The sequence below is a fragment of the Macrobrachium nipponense genome, chromosome 18 (assembly GCF_015104395.2).
Source record: "Macrobrachium nipponense isolate FS-2020 chromosome 18, ASM1510439v2, whole genome shotgun sequence".
Classification (NCBI taxonomy): domain Eukaryota; kingdom Metazoa; phylum Arthropoda; class Malacostraca; order Decapoda; family Palaemonidae; genus Macrobrachium; species Macrobrachium nipponense.
In genome coordinates, this window is record NC_087211.1 from 75,420,640 (window position 1) to 75,440,639 (window position 20,000).

Consider the following 20,000-nt stretch of genomic DNA (forward strand, 5'->3'; position numbering starts at 1 on the left):
GAAGGAAAGGCAAATACCGAAGCGACATCTCTCTGATTCCTCGAGAGGCGAATCTTTGACGTATGGGGTTAAAAAATCAATTCGTTGTTGTCCTCCCGCAAAGTATCCAACCTTCGCCTATGAAACACCCTTCAATTTGGTTTCAATCTGGCTGGCTTCAGTTACTGTGCTGATAAACTTTTGATAGATTGTAAGGGCACAAACAATTTTGTATTTTTTTCCTGATAAGTTTCTTGAATTTATTTTATATTTGTGTTTAGGTTCGAAATGTTATTCAAACATCCAGGTAGATGCATTTCGACTTTGACCCAAGGTCATTTCGCCATCACAGTTCAGGGTCACGCAGTCGTACAGTGGAGATATCTGTAGAACTGAGATGCAAGGCTCTTAAAATATCTGTGTTGTCGCAATTGGTATTATTATTGTTATTGTATTTAATAATAACACGGTTGTGGTGACAACCAGAGACATTCACTGATTCACTCCATCTCTATGTGGCAGAGAATGTCAGGTAGCTGGCCAATATAAAAGTTTATCCTTCGTTCATAACATCAAGACTTTGCTTTGGGTACTGAGCTGTGGTGGCTTCCACATAGCTGAAAGAAAGCAGCTGTCAAAATAATTGACGGATGATATTAGGTAAAAAACGAGGGTGCCTTGTCTTAACATTGGGTTCAGCTGGATTGACTTTTGTGTTTGTGTGTTTTTCTTTCTTTCTTTTTAGACAGCCGTTGTAGAAAGAAAGGAAGGCCAAGCCACTTGAAAAACCCTTTATTCTTTTATCGGAGGGCGTTTATATGCCCAAGATTGTCTCTTGCTAGGATTGTCAAATCTGAAACAGCGTCAGCTTTTTTAGCCATTACTAATTAGTCCTGTCTAGATCGTAAGCTATTACAAGTTGGTTAAACCTGGAATTTATATCATATAAATTATTCAAGTCGAGCAGCTTCAGTTATTACAAGTTGTTCAAATCGTGAGCAGCCTTTTTGGATTTTTCGACCTCAGATATGACAAGTCGGTTACCTGTGGGATATCTGTTTTGGTCAAGCCTCAGTCATGCTGAGCTATAAAAGGTTAGTCCTGAAATGGATATAGAAGTTTTATCATTCTGAGACAGCCTCGGCTAAGGCAATATGCTCCAACATTGAAATGTTTGCGATATGAATCATATGTAAATTGCTGTTAATTCAAGTTTATTTTTTTTATTATGTAATTGAACAAATAATGGTATCCTTGCCTACTTCGGAAAGGCTGAATTTTTCATAGAATTGTCGTTCATTTCTGATTATATTTGCTGTGCAGTATTGTATGAGATCCCTTTTGTATTCGTCATAGTATCATCATCATTACCATTACAAAAACCATCGCCATGACCATCTACATGTGCCTCCTAGAAGGCACCTCATCGTTTTCTACATCCTGCACTCCCCTCAAAACCACAGGTTCAAGTCTGTCATAGAGAACTGTAATTCTTACCGTTCGATTCCCATGTTTGATAATACCCCTATTCTGCTTATCTTATTAATCGACAAATCAAAATCCCTTTTTGTTTCAGCGATTTTCCGACCTTTTTCTTTCTCGTGTCAGAATAATTTGTCATGTTTTATCATTGCATTTATGTTTAAAACCTTAATGAAAAATCAAGGTTTAGAAACGAGATTACTCTTACTTTTATAAGGATATTCTTGTAAGAGAAAGTGTAGATGCTAGAGACATGTTTTGTATTGTAGGCGTTTTTCAAGTTTGCTACTCGAAGAGTTTACGTTTGTACACTGTATATATATTTCAGTAAGTCTGTAACACAGATTATATATATTATATTATAGATATATCATAATATATATATATAATATATATATATTTAACAGGAAGTGGTATTATCAGTTCCAGATTGTGATAGTGGTTTGTATGTATATTATATAATATATATATATATATATATATATATATATATATATATTATATTATATATATATATATATATATATGTCAGTATCACTTTTCCGTTATTCATATACATATATCGAGCTACAATGTCCTTTAATAACTAATTCGCTCTACCTCGGAATTAATATATTTTCATATATGCTTAACCGAAGGGGAATTTTTTTCTCGATAATAGACTTGCCTGGATCGGGGCGCGAACCCAGGATCCTTCCAAATCCAGGTAGTTGTGTAGTAAAAGGTACAAGCTTCACTGACGTTCCTGGATTTGGAAGGATCCTGGGTTCGCGCCCCGATCCAGGTAAGTCTATTATCGAGAAAAAATTCCCCTTCGGTTAAGCATATATGAAAATATATTAATTCCGAGGTAGAGCGAATTCGATATTAAAGGACATTGTAGCTCGAGATATATATATATATATATATATATATATATATATATATATATATACATACATACATACATACTATATATATATATATACATACATACATACATACATATATATATATATATATATATATATATATATATATATATATATATATATATCAGAGAGAGGGAGAGAGGGTAAAACTTCATTTTAAATGTTTCTGACGCTCGTTTCTTGTTATAAACTTTTGCTTGAATATACTAGCACCACTCCCATGAGATCCGCGTTCAGTACCAGGCCCCCATTGCATTGGTATGAAAATAAAAACAAACAAAAGACGATAAATATCCCGGTAACAGTAAGTTCATGATACTTTTGAATGTGAGAGGCTTATCATGTTAGGGAGTTTTGAAATCATAGGATAAAAACTCAAGTATCAAATGATAGTGTGTGTGTGTCTGTGTAATTAAGTTGAATTTCATGTCTCAATTTTACGCAGTATTCTCAAACTCAATTTCAACATTTAGAATTGACCTAGTAATATACAAAAGGAACCCCTTCTAATTCGATTTTCTTTTATACCGTGTTTATCTTTTAAAGAAAACGATGCATTTCCTTTGAATACATGGTTGACTAACCAGTTAGTGCATGCTATCCCGTTTCCATTTGTGGAGATTTCAAATAAAATTTTGTAATGATTTCATAAGAGTAATATATGTTTTTTTTTTTTTTGTGCTGTCAGGTATATGGTTTTATCATGAAATGTTTTACTGTAAAAAGAGAAATAGATTGAAGAATCTTGCCCAGATTACGCCTGATATAGGCTATACTGCTTTCGGGAACATTTGCCTTCTACTTCTTTCGGTGGAATTTGTCCCCTGATTATAATAATTCCAAATTTAAATTTCCCCCCTTTGTTTTTGAATTCAGCCGCAATTCGAACACCTTGTTTGGTTCGAGCTACTAAAATATATTTGGAAGCCGGGGTTTTGGAATTTATGTTCCTTCCAATATCGGTAACTAGTAATTTAGCAAATTTATAGTTACCCGATATCAGAGTAACTTCATAGTGCTCGTCTGTGTGTCACAATGTGCTCCATTCTGTCACGATTTTTCCCAACTACATGATTCATAATATTAATGTGCAAGACAAGGCACCCTAGGTTAGGCATGAATATATGTGTTTGTGTATGTATGCTATATATATATATATATAATATAGATATATATATCTATATATATATATATATGTGTTTGTGTGTATGTATATATAAATGTGTATATAAGTATATAATATATATTTATATATAAAACGTGTAATAAAATGTTGATTATTATGACAGTGTGAAGGGCCCTTTTGCTATGTTATTATGGAAATCGCGTTATCCTGGATGCAAATTTAAGATTGCATAACAGACTAAACTAAAATTGAAAAATGCTCCTAATTAAAAATGGACAATGGTGCCGTGTGTGTGTGTGTAGAGAGAGAGAGAGAGAGAGAGAGAGAGAGAGAGAGAGAGAGAGAGAGGACGTCTTAATGAGATACGCCATAATTTCTTGCATGCGTTGAACGTGCAAGACTTGTATTTGTCAGAGATTCAAGCGTTTTCATTCTTCGTGTGAAGCAGAGATATATAGCATAGAAGGGGAAAGGGCGCTTGTCAGTCTGGTGGACGGTGTATATAACTCTTTTACAGTAATTGTCTTCCCTCGAGATTCCTCGGTCGAGGGAATGTTGTGTGCCAAGGCTCTATAAAGCGTGCGCTTCCTTCCTAGCGCTTATTTTATTTTGCCTCGACGCTTTTGTATAGTCGCCGCATGGTTATACCAGTGACCAGGAGGATCCTTGTCGAGTTCTCATGAAAGAATTTTAGATTTTTAGGTCGTTTATATTGATGTACGTATACATAGTTGTTATTTATATAAATGTAATATATCTATATATATATATATATATATATAAATATATATATGTGTGTATATATATATATATATATATATATATATATATATATATATATATATATATTCACCTTGTAAAATCAGTATAAATTTCTTTCAATTCCTGTGCATTTATGATGCTTCTCCAGTCTCCGAGTATTATTATTATTATTTTTTTTTTTTTTTCGAAAAAGTTGGAAGGTAGCATATGTTTATATGACTCAAAATTATTATAGAAGATTGAAATTTCCTGCAGTTCAAATGATTCATAGCCAGCCAGCATTCCATTGAGGAGAGAGAGATGTGTATTTCTGGTGATAGAAGTTCACTCTCGACGTGGTTCGGAAGTCACGTAAAGCAGTTGGTCCCGTTGCTGAATAACCACTGGTTCCATGCAACGTAAAACACCATACAAACAAAGCAAACAAACCAGGTACACGCTGATGAAAAGATGTCAAGAATAATAGAGAAGAATATATAAATTAATTGCCGTGGAAACAGCCATTATTATTATTATTATTATTATTATTTTATTATTATTATTATTATTATTATTATTATTATTATTATTATTATTATTATTTTTTATTTATTTATTTTTTATTTATTTTTTTTTTTTTTGCTCTATCACAGTCCTCCATTCGACTGGGTGGTATTATTTATAGTGTGGGGTTCCGGGGGGTTGCATCCTGCCTCCTTAGGAGTCCATCACTTTTCTTACTATGTGTGCCGTTTCTAGGATCACACTCTTCTGCATGAGTCCTGGAGCTACCTCAGCCTCTAGTTTTTCTAGATTCCTTTTCTGGGATCTTGGTATTATGCCTAGTGTTCCTATGATATGGGTACGATTTCGACTGGCATATCCCATATCCTCCTTATTTCTATTTTCAGATCTTGATACTTATCCATTTTTTCTTTCTCTTTCTCTTCAACTCTGGTGTCCCATGGTATTGCGACATCAATGTGTGATACTTTCTTCTTGATTTTGTCAATCACCCTATCTGTTCTGATACCATAGTACCAGAGGATCTTTGCCTGATCGTTTTCTATCACTCCTTCAGGTTGGTGTTCGTACCACTTATTACTGCAAGGTAGCTGATGTTTCTTGCACAGGCTCCAGTGGAGGGCTTTTGCCACTGAATCATGCCTCTTTTTGTACTGGTTCTGTGCAAGTGCCGGACATTCGCTTGCTATGTGGTTTATGGTTTAATTTTTCGTATTGCACTTCCTACATATGGGAGAGATGTTATTTCCGTCTATCGTTCTTTGAACATATCTGGTTCTTAGGGCCTGATCTTGTGCCGCTGTTATCATTCCTTCAGTTTCCTTCTTTAGCTCTCCCCTCTGTAGCCATTGCCACGTGTCATCGCTGGCTAGTTCTTTAGTCTGTCTCATGTATTGTCCGTGCATTGGTTTGTTGTGCCAGTCCTCTGTTCTGTTTGTCATTTTCCTGTCTCTGTATATTTCTGGGTCTTCGTCTATTTTTATTAGTCCTTCTTCCCATGCACTCTTTAGCCACTCGTCTTCACTGGTTTTCAGATATTGCCCCAGTGCTCTGTTCTCGATGGTGACGCAGTACTTTATGCTTAGTAGTCCTCTCCCTCCTTCCTTTCGTGTTATGTATAGTCTGTTCGTATTTGCTCTTGGGTGTAGTGCTTTGTGTATTGTCATATGTTTCCTGGTTTTCTGATCTAAGCTGCGGAGTTCTGCCTTCGTCCATTCCACTATTCCTGCGCTGTATCTGATTACTGGCACTGCCCATGTGTTTATGGCTTTTATCATATTATTATTATTATTATTATTATTATTATTATTATTATTATGAACTCGTAGCCTTTATGCAGTACAGTAAAATTGACTGCTGAAGAATTTTCCGCCCAGTGTGTTGAGATTACCGAGTCGTCAAGCAAATTAGTGCTACTAAATTTGTTTCCTTGCGAGTCCCCTTGCCAAGTTTTACTCGTCCAGGGATAACGAATGGACGTGTATCTTTTATAACGGTCTCTTTTGTCTCCGCTGGGAAATACAGTGGAAAAGGCCGAGGGAGAAGTATGAGGATTTATGGAGCTCATGGCTGAATAATTGTATGGTCTTGAAAAAGTTGAAAACAGCTGTATATTTGTATGTATGAAAACTGAGTCTCTTTGTGTTTGTCTGGGGAGAGTTGCAATGATGGGGTAAGAAGGGAGAGGAAGAGAGAGACCCAAGAAAATGAAATTGAAGAAAAAAAACAATGAAGAAAAAACAAAATGAATAGTAACGCGTGGGTGGAAATAGGTCGTTATTGGCACCGAAGAGAAAAGAGATTTTTCTACTTCCTGACTCACTGTATATTTATTCTTCTTCTGCATTCTTCTCCTCCTCCTCCTCCTCCGCTCATCCTCCTCCTCCTCCTCCTCTCCTCCTCCTCCTCCATCCTCCTCCCTTCTTGCTTCATTGTGTGTTTTTTCAGCTTTACTTTTGTCTCTACTTTGTTCAAGAAGTAAAATTGTAGTTTTTTTTCGTTAGGTATAACACAAAGGAATGCAAACAGTGATTGGGGGATAATTCAATAGTTATTTCAATTTATGAATTATCCGTTTAAAACGGGTGGATTCAGAAGGGTAGTCGGGCCTTCCGTGCTTCGGCAAGTCTTTCTAGTTGGTGTTGTTAGCTTCACGCTCTTTTTCTTGACCCCAGGAGACTATGAGACCCTGTGTCGCAGGGACCAACCTGACCTCAAAACTTGCATATTGACTTATATCGCTACGAGGAAGTAATTGGTTGTTGTCTGTCTGCCCTGTGGTTGTGCCTAGTATCTTCCCACAATTTACGTGTTTAGTCCCACAAGGTAGCTGGCAGGTATGTAAACAAGGGAGCGAGAGAGCTCAGAAGATTTTCGTCGGTGTAACCCGTTACATGATGGGACTGAGGTCTGCATGAATAGCTTCTGGAGTGACTAATTATGCAGACCAACTGTCTGGGAACATAAAACATCCTCTTCGCAGAAAGCTCTGTACACAGAATAAAAAAAAAAATTGACTGGCAGTCTACACAAACTAACTGTCTTGGAAGGCTAAGATCACAGACAAGCTGAATTTTAGCGTTCGACTGACCTGAATGCACAAAGAATGATTGGCGTGACCCATCTCGACGCTTGTGCATACTTTGTTAGAACTGTATAGATCAGTGGCCAAACCATCCATTTACAGATTATTCGGCAAGAGATAGCTGACATATTTCTAGTCTGATTGTCCCAAAGAAATCGTGAATTTACCTATCAGTTAAATAGAAGCCCTTTCAACAACGTACTTTAGGGACTGTGTATTGTACCAGAGGTTCGAATCAAAGCTCGGAATCGCTTTAATGAACTAGGAATGTTGACTATGCTTCTATTATCGGCCGTACATAACTTACACTAACCCGTACTAGAATTCCAATTGGGAAAGTTTTTGTACTTGCATTTTGTATGATAGGGTGAAAAGACATTCGTTATACGAACTGTGATTTGAAGAGGTGAAGAGGGAAAAAAAAAAAAAAATAGGTGTGATCCGATCTCCAGCTTGCTCGGGGCGCGGGCTAAAATGTAGGGTCAAATAGTGTTGTTTCACCAACGAAAATCAAAGTAAATACGCTATATTTTTATAAATAATTGTTTTGTACTGTTTTGACATGTACATTATTTAATTTTTACATTTTCATTCTAATAAATAAATCATAAATATCCTATGCTAAAATTTCTGTATCTTTAACTCGACGCGAAACACCTTTTTCAGACTTTTCTAGGCTTTCCTACCCCCCCAACAGGAACAGCAACAACAAAGTAGTTTGTAGGCTTACTCCCCGAGTAAGCTGAAACCTAACGACCAAGGTAGAGAAATGTGAAATGAAGAACGCATCAAAAAGATGTGTGAGTAGCTTGCAAATGAAATTTGGCGAGATGAAGTGGAAAAGTAATTGTAATAAAACATCTAACAGGAACGAGAAATGGAAGAAAAAGTCCAAAGATTTCTGGTGTAGTAGTTGAATAATACGATAAAAGAGGAAACATATGTGTTTGAAAATCCCCGACGTTACACACACACACACACACACACACACACACACAAGGCAATTAAAAATGAGGTTGGGGAATTAACAATGAAATGAATAAACAGCAGATGTCGGTTGTGGTTTCAAGAATGAGGAAAACCACCGATCCCAAGACATTGCTGCAGAATGCTTGGATATAAGAGATCTGAAGAGATAAATGCCCCCGCCGAAGAATTTGAGCCGTGACACGGATGCGCCAACACATGCAGATATTGGCAAGCCAGCAGAACGAGTCTTCATCGTGACTCAATTCATTATAATAAGTTCGTCTGTTGTACTTTACCGTGCTGCTATTTTTCCCACGAATGCGTTCACTTCATGTTGACTTTTTATTTTTTATCCTTGACGTGGTCTTTGCTGAATGATATCTCGTTGGTTAAACACGTTACTTATTTTCAGTGTGATTCCGACTTTTTAATATTTCGTTAAAATAATATTGTTACATTTCTAGGCTATTTTTATCCCATGTAGGCACTGTAGGCCATTGTTAGCCCATGTAGGCATTTTTAGGCTATGTTTAGCCCATGTAGGCTATGTTGAAATTAAAATTTGTCAATTTTCAGTCCAGGTAGGCTATGTTGAAGTTGAGCAACATACATTCGACTGGATTGCCTTTTGTGTGCATGTTGTTGAATATACTTGTGTAAGGTTAATCCATCTTTCAATCCCACCAAGACTGTTTGAAGTCCACAACAAGGCTGGGTAACTAGATCTTACCAAATGCAAGTATAGAGGCGCGCAAGCAAGTGCGTCCACACGTGAGTTTAAATAAGGCATAAATGACAGTCTTATATTTGACCGCATGCGCAATAGCAGGTGTTCCAGCGGAATCTGCAACAGAAATTGTTTATTGAAGATTGAATGTTTTTTTGACATCGGGGAAATGTTGCATAAGAACTTGATGAATGTAGTAGTTATTGATGTCAAAAGTAGAATTGGCTCTGTTTTGAAATGTCAGGAAATAGGGCACATCATTGTTGGTTGAAATTGCTATAGGTAAATGTTTGTCAATTTTATTTTTGTTTCACTTATTCGGATTTGGCGTTTTCCATTTACACTTTACATACATACATACATATATATATATATATATATATATATATATATATATATATATATATATATATATATATATATATATATATGTGTGTGTGTGTGTGTGTGTGTGTGTGTATGTGATATATATATATATATATATATATATATATATTATATATATATATATATATATATATATTATATATATATATATATATATATTTGTTATATAATATTTTATATGTACGTGTGTGTATGTGTGGTGATATAAACACAGTTATTTAAATCTTCTGTGCTGAATTCAAATTTGATCCTTAAAGTGCGGAAAGATTTCGTAATACTGCTGGTCATTAGAGCATTTCAGTTTAATGGCCTCTCTAACGGATCCGCTGGCACGCATGTCAAACATTATATTACTAACACTTCGGCACATTTACGTTCTCTCTCTCTCTCTCTCTCTCTCTCTCTCTCTCTCTCTCTCTCTCTCTCTCTCTCTCTCTCGTTATGCGGAGGAGGCGGTTGTAGGCTTGTTTATTCAATTAAACTCGCTTAGGTAGATAGTTAGTGGTAATGTAGAGTTGTCGTAAAACGGTTTTCTTCATGAAGCTAAATATGGATGTTGTATATTAGGGTTATAACTCGGAAAAATGGTTAACGATAGGAAAATGGGTCGTTGCCCTTCAGTCAATGATCGCCACGCCTCTTGAAAGTGGGAAGTTTGTAGGTATGAAGGAACCGAGGACCTGGCGTTCAGTCTTTCTCAGTGATTTGCAAGTTCTTTGGCCTTCAGAAGAGAGAGAGAGAGAGAGAGAGAGAGAGAGAGAGAGAGAGAGAGAGAGAGAGAGAGAGAGAGAGAGAGAGAGGTCTTCTAATTGCCGCTAATAGCCAAGAAATTCCTTTTGTCGACAGCCACTTCAAGTCGCCACAATGGGTCGTTGTACAGTAAACCTGGCAGACCTTAATTGTTTCACAGAGACATATCGCAGTATTGATGTTAGAAGAACATGCCATTTGCAATTTTTTTATTTTAGAAGAAAGTAAAATTTAAACTTTTATTGATGTTCGAAAAATATATATAAAACCAAAATTTTTTTGGTGTTAAAAGAAAATATCATCAAACCTTTTTTTGGTGTTAGAAGAAAATCTATTTTAAACTTTTATTGATGTGAAAGGATAATAAAATTTGGAAATAATAAAGTTTAAACTTTATGATTTTAGAAGAAAATAAATTTAAAAGTTTTTATTTTTATTTTAGGAAAAGTACAATTAAAGCTTTAGATGCTAGAAGAAATAAAATTTATAACCTTTTGCTGTTAGAAGACAATAAAATAAAATTCTAGCCGGTCTAAGTTTTTTTTCGTATAATCTTTTGTATTTGAAAGGCATTTCCTTTTGGTCATATATCTGTGTGGATTATAATTGTTAAATGTCTTTTTTGAGCGTCTATAGATTATCAGGTAATGATAATTGGTAAAAAAATAAATTGATAAGATTTAATAAGGAATTTAATAATGATTTTCATCGAGTTTCTTGAGATGCCTTACAAGCTGCCGCCCAAGTACCAGAATATAGTGAGCTTTTGAGAATGGCTTCCCTCCCTCTCCTATGAATGCCACTGCGACTGCATGGTTTGTACTGCGTGCTTTCGTCGTCCTTATTTAAGACACGAGCCCTCCTTGCCTTTATTTGGAAATGGAATTCGTTTCCATTCAATCCTGCCGGTGTTGTCGCCATGCGCCAACGTCATACAAAGGTTTATGAATAGACCACCTTAATTGCTGTCGTATCATGTTTATCTTAATTCTTGATGGGTTGCGAAACTGCGCGTCACTTTCGGTAGAGAGAGAGAGAGAGAGAGAGAGAGAGAGAGAGAGAGGTGTTGGGGGTACTTGATGAATGGTAATAAATAACCTCGGCGAGGTTCACCCTTCTGTATTTAATAATTTAAGATGTGAAATTATGTCTTGACAAAATGTTGGTAAATCTGTTATTTTTTTTCTTTAAATATTTAAGAGCAATTTTTATAATGCTCTGAGGCACTGTTATGAAGACGTAAGTTTTCAAACTATCTGGTTCCCAACTGCTTTTGTGAAGCTTAGCTTGTGCTGCCTGTCAGGTTGGTCTCTTATTGTGATCTATAATCATGAAGAAGTAGTATTTTTGAAGTTTATTTTTTTACGTGAAATTTTCTTCATTTTGGAGTTGGTGTCATCGTAATATATATATATATAATATAATATATATATATATATATATATATATATATATATATATATACATATATTATATATATATATAGTATATATATATATATATATATATAATATATATATATATATATACACACACAATATGTAGAGTGTGTCGTATCATACTGCAAACATAAGTAAGTAAAAATGAAATAATATGATAAATAAAGTATATTAAAAATTTTCATGTAAATCATTCTTTATTCACCGCACACCTTTTTGGGAAAACAAAGTAGGAACAGCTGGCGGAGACGTTGACAGATTTCTTCTTTGATAAAACGTGAATTCGATTTAATTAGGATTACTAAGTTCTTCAGAAGTATTTTATGTCCAAGTCACTTGGTAAGACTTGAATTCTTTGTCATTGGTGACATTACTAACAGTTTCAGAAGTACGTAGCTTTGAGAAAATCACTTAAATTTAGTCATGTAACTTAAATGTGGAGTGGTATTCCCGCGGAGTTTGTAGTTGACTTTGTTATTTTTTTGCAAATTAATCATGACTGTGTGCCAAGTAGTGTCTGTAAACATGTATTATTTTAACCTCTTCATGGAGATTTGCTACATGTCTACGTATAAAAAACTGCACGTTTTTCAATATTCATTGCACATTTTGGGCAAATGAATTACACAGTGAAGGAATAAGTTAAATTACTGTTTTTGCTAGCTTCAGAAAAAAACCTTGAGCTTGGATTCTGTATATTGTAATGGTCAGTTTTAATATTAATAGTACAGTGTTTCTGAGGTGGGTTTAGCCCATAGGCTATTTCCTTGGCATCTGTTATTGTCATCTGTTTTTTATTACACTTCTCTTCTTTTTTCTTACCTTTTTTTCTATCTATAAACGTTTGGGAGTACTCTCCTTTGAATGCTTGCTTATGAGGTTAATGGAATATTTTTATTTTAGATTGTTCTCTATGAGAGTGTATGTCTTAGTAATGATATACACATCACACACCTTTTCATATACATACACCATATTTACACACTCCTTTTCGGTGGCCATTTAGAACTGTAGCATGCACCTCCTCAAGCATGACGTTTAACCCGCTGCCACAGGTGACAGACAATGCAAGGTCACACGGCCAATTGTACTGGGGAATTTCAGTGACGCGTCCTTAGACCTAATGACGCACTGAAAGCGCGCGGCTAACGTTCTTGGCGCGCCTGTCTTGCCTTCAAAATCCGTACATCGTCGTTAGTTGGCCTTTTTATGAGATTTCTGCCGTCCATAAAAAGAGGTTTTATTCATTTACTGTTATCATAAAGGTCATGCTTGCGTGTGGCTTTGAGTTTATTCTATTTTGATCATTGACTTACGTTTTTGTCCCTTTTTTAGATTATTCTAATTTATTTTTCTCTTCTCTCATAACTGATCTCTTCCTTCTGTATTTCATATTTTATGTATCATATCTAACGAACACCATATTCTTTGCAAGCTTGAATTTCAAGTCAGTATCCCCTGTGGGCTTGCTCCATATGAATAGGGCTCATCGTCTGAGAAATAGTAGTAGTAGTAGTAGTAGTAGTAAAGAAATGTTCCCACTACCCGATCAAAATTCTTCTCTTTTGCCCCAGTGGTGACCTTGGGTTTCTTCAGGGAGGTCTCTTCATTCCCTCGTTGCCATATCGTTCGCCGTCTTCTCTCTAGTATTGGCATATTTCGCCTAAAACAGCTGCGAATGTGGCATGCTGTGTCGTCAATTTGTTTCGCCAAAGATTTGAGGTATTTATTCTAGTTTTTCTCCACAATTCTTTTAATAATAATAATAATAATATAATAATAATAATAATAATAATGAAAATAAATTTATATGCATTCATTAGTACGAGTTTATTCGTGTTTAGAAATTTTTGTAAGGAAATGTCAGTCATTTTCGACTGTATATCAATGGATGTTGTCTGTATTATCTTTTGATATCTGTTAAGTATGAAAAGTGATTCAGCGTTGTCAGGTCAACTTTCCTTATATCTTTGGTTCTTATTGCGTATGCAAGGAACATTGACCTTGGAGATTGAATTGGCCTCGTTGTCTTGTCCTTGTCTTCGGCTTCTCTATTTTTTTTCTTTGAATCATTTGTCTTCGTGTTCCTTGGTAGTGTCATCCACCTTCAGGAGCATGTTCAGACCCACTATGCTCCGTTTAAAGAAACGACCGCTAATGCAATTTGGCCCAGTTTAATCGTCGAGCCAAATCAGCATTTGCGGGCACATCCGCGACTTCTTTCACGGGCATTATCGTTTTATGCTTCTGACTCTGCTGTGTGCGCTTTGTTTCACACACACACACACACACACACACACACACACACACACACACACACACACGGAAAGAGAGTTGGAATGCATGCCCTACTGGCGTGTAAAATGGTTCGCGTGGGTCAGTGGTTAGCTAACCCACATAACTGAGGAATTCCATGCTCGATTCAGCATGCTTGTGGCTTTTTATGAGAGAGAGAGAGAGAGAGAGAGAGAGAGAGAGAGAGAGAGAGAGAGAGAGAGAGAGAGAGAGAGAGAGAAATAAATCGGTGTACCCGTGTTGACGCAAACGGGGATCTTAGTACCAGGTAGTTAGTCCACCATGGTAGGTCGTCCATAATATGGAGTATGGCAGGGGACCAGCAACTTCTTAAAAGAGTGACTGAGAGTGGAAGAAAACAGAAAACTTAAGTAACGAAAAATCATGCAATGTATATTGAAAAGGAAAACGGTATTGTGTAATTCAGTGGGTCATCTCGGGTGTCATGACCAAGGCACAAAACTGTCGATATTACTTATGTATATATATATATATATGTATATATATATATATATATATATATATATGTATGTATGTATGTATGTATGTATGTATGTTTGTATGTATATATATTTATATATATATATATATATTATATATTATATATGTATATGATATTAATATTTTCCCATTTAGCCAAACTTGATAGTTTTGGCAAAGTAAAAGCTACAACTGAAACTGCATTTGTTTGCAATATATTAGTCACCACAAAATATACATTACCATCTATTGGTATAGTTTTTAATTCCTTTTATTTCTTGAGGTTAGTTTGGGCAGTATTTGTTTTTATATTTTTTCCATCTTCATTTTTTTTTAGGGTGATGTTGTAGAGTCATGTCCACTACTTGTGACCACTACAGTTGACAAGCTACCAAGTAAATACATAATTCAGTGATTAGGTTAATGGAAAGTCAGTGGTTTGAAATAGAATGAAGCCTTCTCGCTGTGCTTGCTTAGAACTGGAAACTGGTTGAACCACTAGTAAGATGTGAGACCAAACTCGTAAACAGATTTATATGATTTATTAGATAATTTTGTTACTCTACTTTTCTGGTGTGTTTTTTAACTCATCTTACGCATTTCGTGATAATTAAAGGAAGCATCCCAAGCAATTTAATTAAAACATAATTTTGGCTCTCCACATTGATAGTATTAATAATTATATTTGAAAAAATTCAGTTTTTATTATGTGAACAATACATGTACCTCTCGAGATGGCTTCACTTCGATATACACTGAGAACGGTTTATTCTATTGAAAAATAGAACTCATTGTCATGTTTCCTGCAAAACTTACCTTATAAGTGAACACCATTGTACACGTATGGTACGTCGCCCGTTTTCTTCTTGTAGAATACTTAAAGTTAGTCCTTTAAATTTTTATGGTGTTAATTTGACAGAACTGAAACGTGATGAAATACTTGGTTATACTTACGCCGGATCCTACGTACGTTTGTTTGCCCATTTTGCGGAGATGGGCTGATCCCTTTCTACACTACTAGTGATTTCCTAGTGCTAAGGTCACTAATTGCTAACCAACACAACACTGTCACTCTCTTCTTCTTCTTCTTCCGCTGCTTCGTATAAACTTCCTGCTACTTGTGGTCGCTACTAGTTTTATTTGATAAAACCACTACACTTACTTTGTTAACAGGCACTTTGCACTACAGAAATGGTTATTTTAGCATTTGCATCAACTTATACTTTTTTAATTTTCCTGTGAAGTACAGCAACACTTATTATCACTATATCTACTGGAACATCCTAATGTTATGTGCCCTGGCTACATCCAGCCTCCGGAGGGGCGCACGCCTGGCGGTGTTAGATGGTATCAAAAAGCTGTGAAGGATATACCCCCATGGCATCTGGCCGCCCCCTGTCCAAGTGAAGTGAGAGCGAGAGAGATCGAAAGCCCACGAGGAGGGGAGGAAATCTCTCTCTGCTTCTTAATACTTTCTTGGACCTCACCCCCGTCGGGGGAAGTGGAGGAGGAGGAGGAGGAGAGTGTGAGGGTAATGGGTCGGTGGGGAGGGGGAGGGGGAAGGGTGCCTGATGCTCAGTGAGTGTCATCCGCCTTCTTTTAGGCAGGGGGTGGGCCCCCGGAGGATTAGAGAGCCATCTCTTCTCTTTGTCACTTTGGGAGTTTCATTCGGCCTTATGCTTCCTGACCTCCCGGGATTAGGCTGCTGGCGATGGCTCCTGCGGGAGTGCATTAGTGTGAATCACGAGGATCAGTAGTCGATTGGATGGGGGATTAGGAAGGTAGTTGTTATTGCTGTTAATAATTTTAGATATCATCAGTGAAAAATGAAATGATGAAACAGTTTTGATGATTTCGTTATTGCTGACTTACATAGGAAAATATTTTGCTAGGTTTGCCATCAAAGAAACAATGTTTATTATTATTATTATTATTATTATTATTATTATTATTATTATTATTATTATTATTATTATTATTATTATTATATGACAAGAAAAACTAAAAATCTCTGAAAAGAAAAAGTAACGACAAATAGTCAATATAGACTGTAGAAGTAAGAAAATTTTTCAAAATAAAATGAGGAAAAGCTGTTTGGATTTAAGTACGTTTGTTTTTTTAAGATCTAGAATAATTGAATCTGCTACCGGGAGCTTTTCGACTTCTTATGTTTGTTATTATATTCAAGTCACTGGACGACGCCCGATTTACCTTTTGGAGGTTGCAAGTGACACTTTGTTGTTAGTTCAGTGTAATGTCAAATGTGAGTTTAACATTTTCGGGTGTTTTTGTAAGTGAATATTAATTAAACTCTACGAAAAGTTCTCATCTCGCGGATTAACTTGATTTATTGAGGCCACTTTAATGAAAGTTTCATAGATGAGAAGATTTTCGTGGACCTAATGTCGATAGGCACTGCAGGCATTACTTAGTTCTCTGTAGTGTCCCCTCGGCCCGTAGCAGCAACCCCCTTCATGCCTTTAACTGCACCTCCGTTCATAGTCTCTCTCTTCCAACTTACGTTTCTCCCATTTCTAACAATTGTTTCATAGTGCAACTGTGAGGTTGTCCTTCTGTTAACTCATTTAAAAGCTTTTCACTGACTGTTTCCCGATCAGCGCTGAATGGCCTTGTAGGTCCCAGCGCTTGGCCTTTGTCGTAGATATATTCCGTTGCAGATCTTATATGTCGATAGAAAGTATTTTGAGTCAGAGGTCTTTGAAATTTGTTTTCTGTGATAGGAAGGTTTCCTTATAACGCATGCTATGGCCCTTTTTTTATTTTTTATTCAGAGGTCAACTGATGGACAACTCGGAACCGCTATCCATCCCATTTATTTAGGAAAATTTAGAAAAAGAAAGGAACAGAGGGGACGACTATGAGAACCTAACCAACTTGTTTGTTAATTGTGGTGTAAAGCTTCATTTGCTTAAGGGAATGACATTTCTTTTTGACTGAAAGTAGAATGGTACAGTTTTTAGTTCATATATTAGAACTTTTTTGAAGTTCTGTAAGTTTTTAAGTGAGGGAGAAGGTGTTGAATGACTTCCTCACTCTAGGTTTGTCACACCTGGTTCTACGCAGAGGCGGGTAGTAACATGATAGCGAAACGTCGAGGTTTCGAAAAAATGAGAGTTGTATGTTTGAATGAATATTAAACTCATGTTCTTGCAAACTTGAATTTGATAATATTGCCACAGAATTATTTAGGAAGAAATCAAACAGCAAACTCAATTTTGGACGCGTACTATTCCAAGATAGAATAAGCCCCGTCTTGATTTTGACTTATTTTTTCCTTTTTTCTTCCTCCCGTCACGCTCGAACGCCCATCGCCAGAGTGATGGTACTCTATCTGTCACATTCTGTTGTGAGATGACGACCACAGCTATTCCTTTGTAGACTCGAGGGTGGTTTTATCTTTGAAGTGGGTCCCATGTGGCAGATCTCATTTACTTGTATGCGTGTTTTTGCCTTGTTGCTCTCTCTCTCTCTCTCTCTCTCTCTCTCTCTCTCTCTCTCTCTCTCTCTCTCTCTCTGGGATATTTATGGGATGGATGTATGTAAACAAGGTAATTTTATGTATGTGTCAGTGACATCCACAAAGATAGGGAATCTATTTTTACATCAAGTAAGGATCTTTTTACTGATATTCTAATACCCGAACACTTCAACGATGGCGATGTTTCACCTCTGAGCCTTGTAATTTTGTGTTCATCACAGACTTTCACTCGAAGAATATAATATATGCTTAGATGTCATAAGTGGCATCAAAAATTGTTCGGCCATTTCGCACGGAGATTTGCTTTTGTAAGCAGAGTGGATGGGATTCCTTGGCAAGGCTGTTAAGTATCGCATCGATATGCATAACTAACAAGGATTAACATTTCGCTCTCTGTGCACGCCATGTGGTCTGCTGGGTACACATCTGTTCGAGGTGCTTTCATCTCTTCCCAGATCGACTGCCCAGGTTATGTACGAGGGAGTCTCTTCTTAGAATAATTAATGAAGTAGCTAGCATCTAGAAATGAAGGCCAACTTGACCTGAGATTCAGCACGGGAAAGGTCTTCACAAACTGATCTAAAATGTCAATGAAGAAGTAGGATTCTTGTGTAAATGCAACACGATTTCGACGAGGAGTCACTCAACTCCCTGTCGTAATAAATATTTGTCTTCTAGGTTGTTATAGGTTATATTAAGTGAATCGCCCCCTGAGAATCTAATCGATTAAATCTGACCGTATGCTATGTAGGGTTGTTTAAGGCCATGTTGGCTGACGATAATTATCAATTAAATGTAATGTCATGAGACTTATCTACTTCCAGTTTGGCAATTAGCTCGCAAGGCGATTGCTGATTGTGACGGGAATTTTGGTAAGAATGTAAGTAAAGTATGGTAAAAGTATAAGTGAGACATGGTAAAAGGTAAAAGTATCAGTAAGAAGTAAGGGAGAAATACAAGTTGAGAAATATGGTACGAAAATTAGTAAGAAGTACGGTAAAAATATCAGCAACAAGTATGGTAAAAAATATGAGTAGGAAGTATAGTAAAACTATAAGTAAGATGTAGGGTAAAAATATAAGTAAAAAACTTGGTAAAACCATAATATAAATAAGTATGGTACAAATATATATGTAAGAAGTTTGATACAGTAAGAAGTATGGTAGAAGTATATGTAAGAAGTTTGGTAAAACTATAAGTAAGAAATATGGTACGAAAATTAGTAAAAAGTAGTAAGAATATGATAAGAAATATGGTAAACATGTAAGTAAGACTATGAAAGCCTTGATCGCTTGCTCTTTTTTATGTGCATCCGTTGAGAGAGATGGCTGTCTATTAATTTTCTTTTCACTTTTAAGCTGAGAGAGAGAGAGAGAGAGAGAGAGAGAGAGAGAGAGAGAGAGAGAGAGAGAAATACTCAGAATTTCATGACATTTCAGAGTAATTCTTTGTTCTGGATTATTCTTTCTTTGAGTGGGTGACACAGCGTTCCTCAGCATTAACCTGGATTTCACTGTCGTTTATTTATTGTTAAGTCGTGTGATTTCTTTAGCGTTGTGTATCTACACTGCACTTCCTGACTCACACCTGGCTTTTTTTTTCGCTTACTCGGGGATTAAACCTAAAACTACTTTGTTGTTGTTCTTGTTGGGGGTAGGAAAGGTCTGTGCCTGAGCCTGATAAGGTCTAAAAAAGGTGTTTCGCGCTGAGTTAATGATACAATAATTTTAGGATATGATATTTATGATTAATTTATTAGAATGGAAATGTAAAAAATAAATAATGCGGATGTTAAAGAGTACATAAAAATTATTTCTAATAAAATATAGCGTATTTACTTAATTTTCGTTGATGTAACAAGGCTTTATTTGACTGTAGATTCTAGCACGATTTAATTTACGTTAAGTTAAGAATATAATGCTTACAACTTATGCATGAGGGGGAAATTTTGCTCATGTTCCGATGAAGCTGGAGGTCGGATCACGCCCCCTTTTTTTTTTCTTATTGAGAGGCAGGCAGGCAGACCTTCTAGAGGTTAAGTTGGTCTCCGAATTGTTTAACACTTATTTTGCCATTTGTAGATTGTCATATTTTGTCATTTATAGA

At 36.1% G+C, this 20,000-nt stretch overlaps 3 protein-coding genes across 4 annotated transcripts in view; 1 reads left to right on the forward strand and 2 right to left on the reverse strand.

Annotated features, from left to right (window-relative positions):
- Positions 1-15,814, reverse strand: part of LOC135197198 (F-box/LRR-repeat protein 7-like) — a 173,556-nt gene extending 157,742 nt beyond the window's left edge. Inside the window, exon 1 of the mRNA XM_064224247.1 lies at positions 15,350-15,814. Coding sequence (XP_064080317.1) covers positions 15,350-15,379 — 30 coding nt within the window. The 5' untranslated portion in view covers positions 15,380-15,814. The remainder of the gene's footprint in view (positions 1-15,349) is intronic.
- LOC135197201 (zinc transporter ZIP13 homolog) overlaps positions 1-20,000 on the forward strand; it is a 160,886-nt gene that overhangs the window by 118,495 nt on the left and 22,391 nt on the right. The gene's annotated exons all lie outside the window — the stretch shown is intronic.
- Positions 15,964-20,000, reverse strand: part of LOC135197199 (myb-like protein A) — a 162,239-nt gene continuing 158,202 nt past the window's right edge. Inside the window, exon 5 of the transcript XR_010310571.1 lies at positions 15,964-16,113. The gene's annotated coding sequence lies outside the window, so the exon portion shown is untranslated. The remainder of the gene's footprint in view (positions 16,114-20,000) is intronic.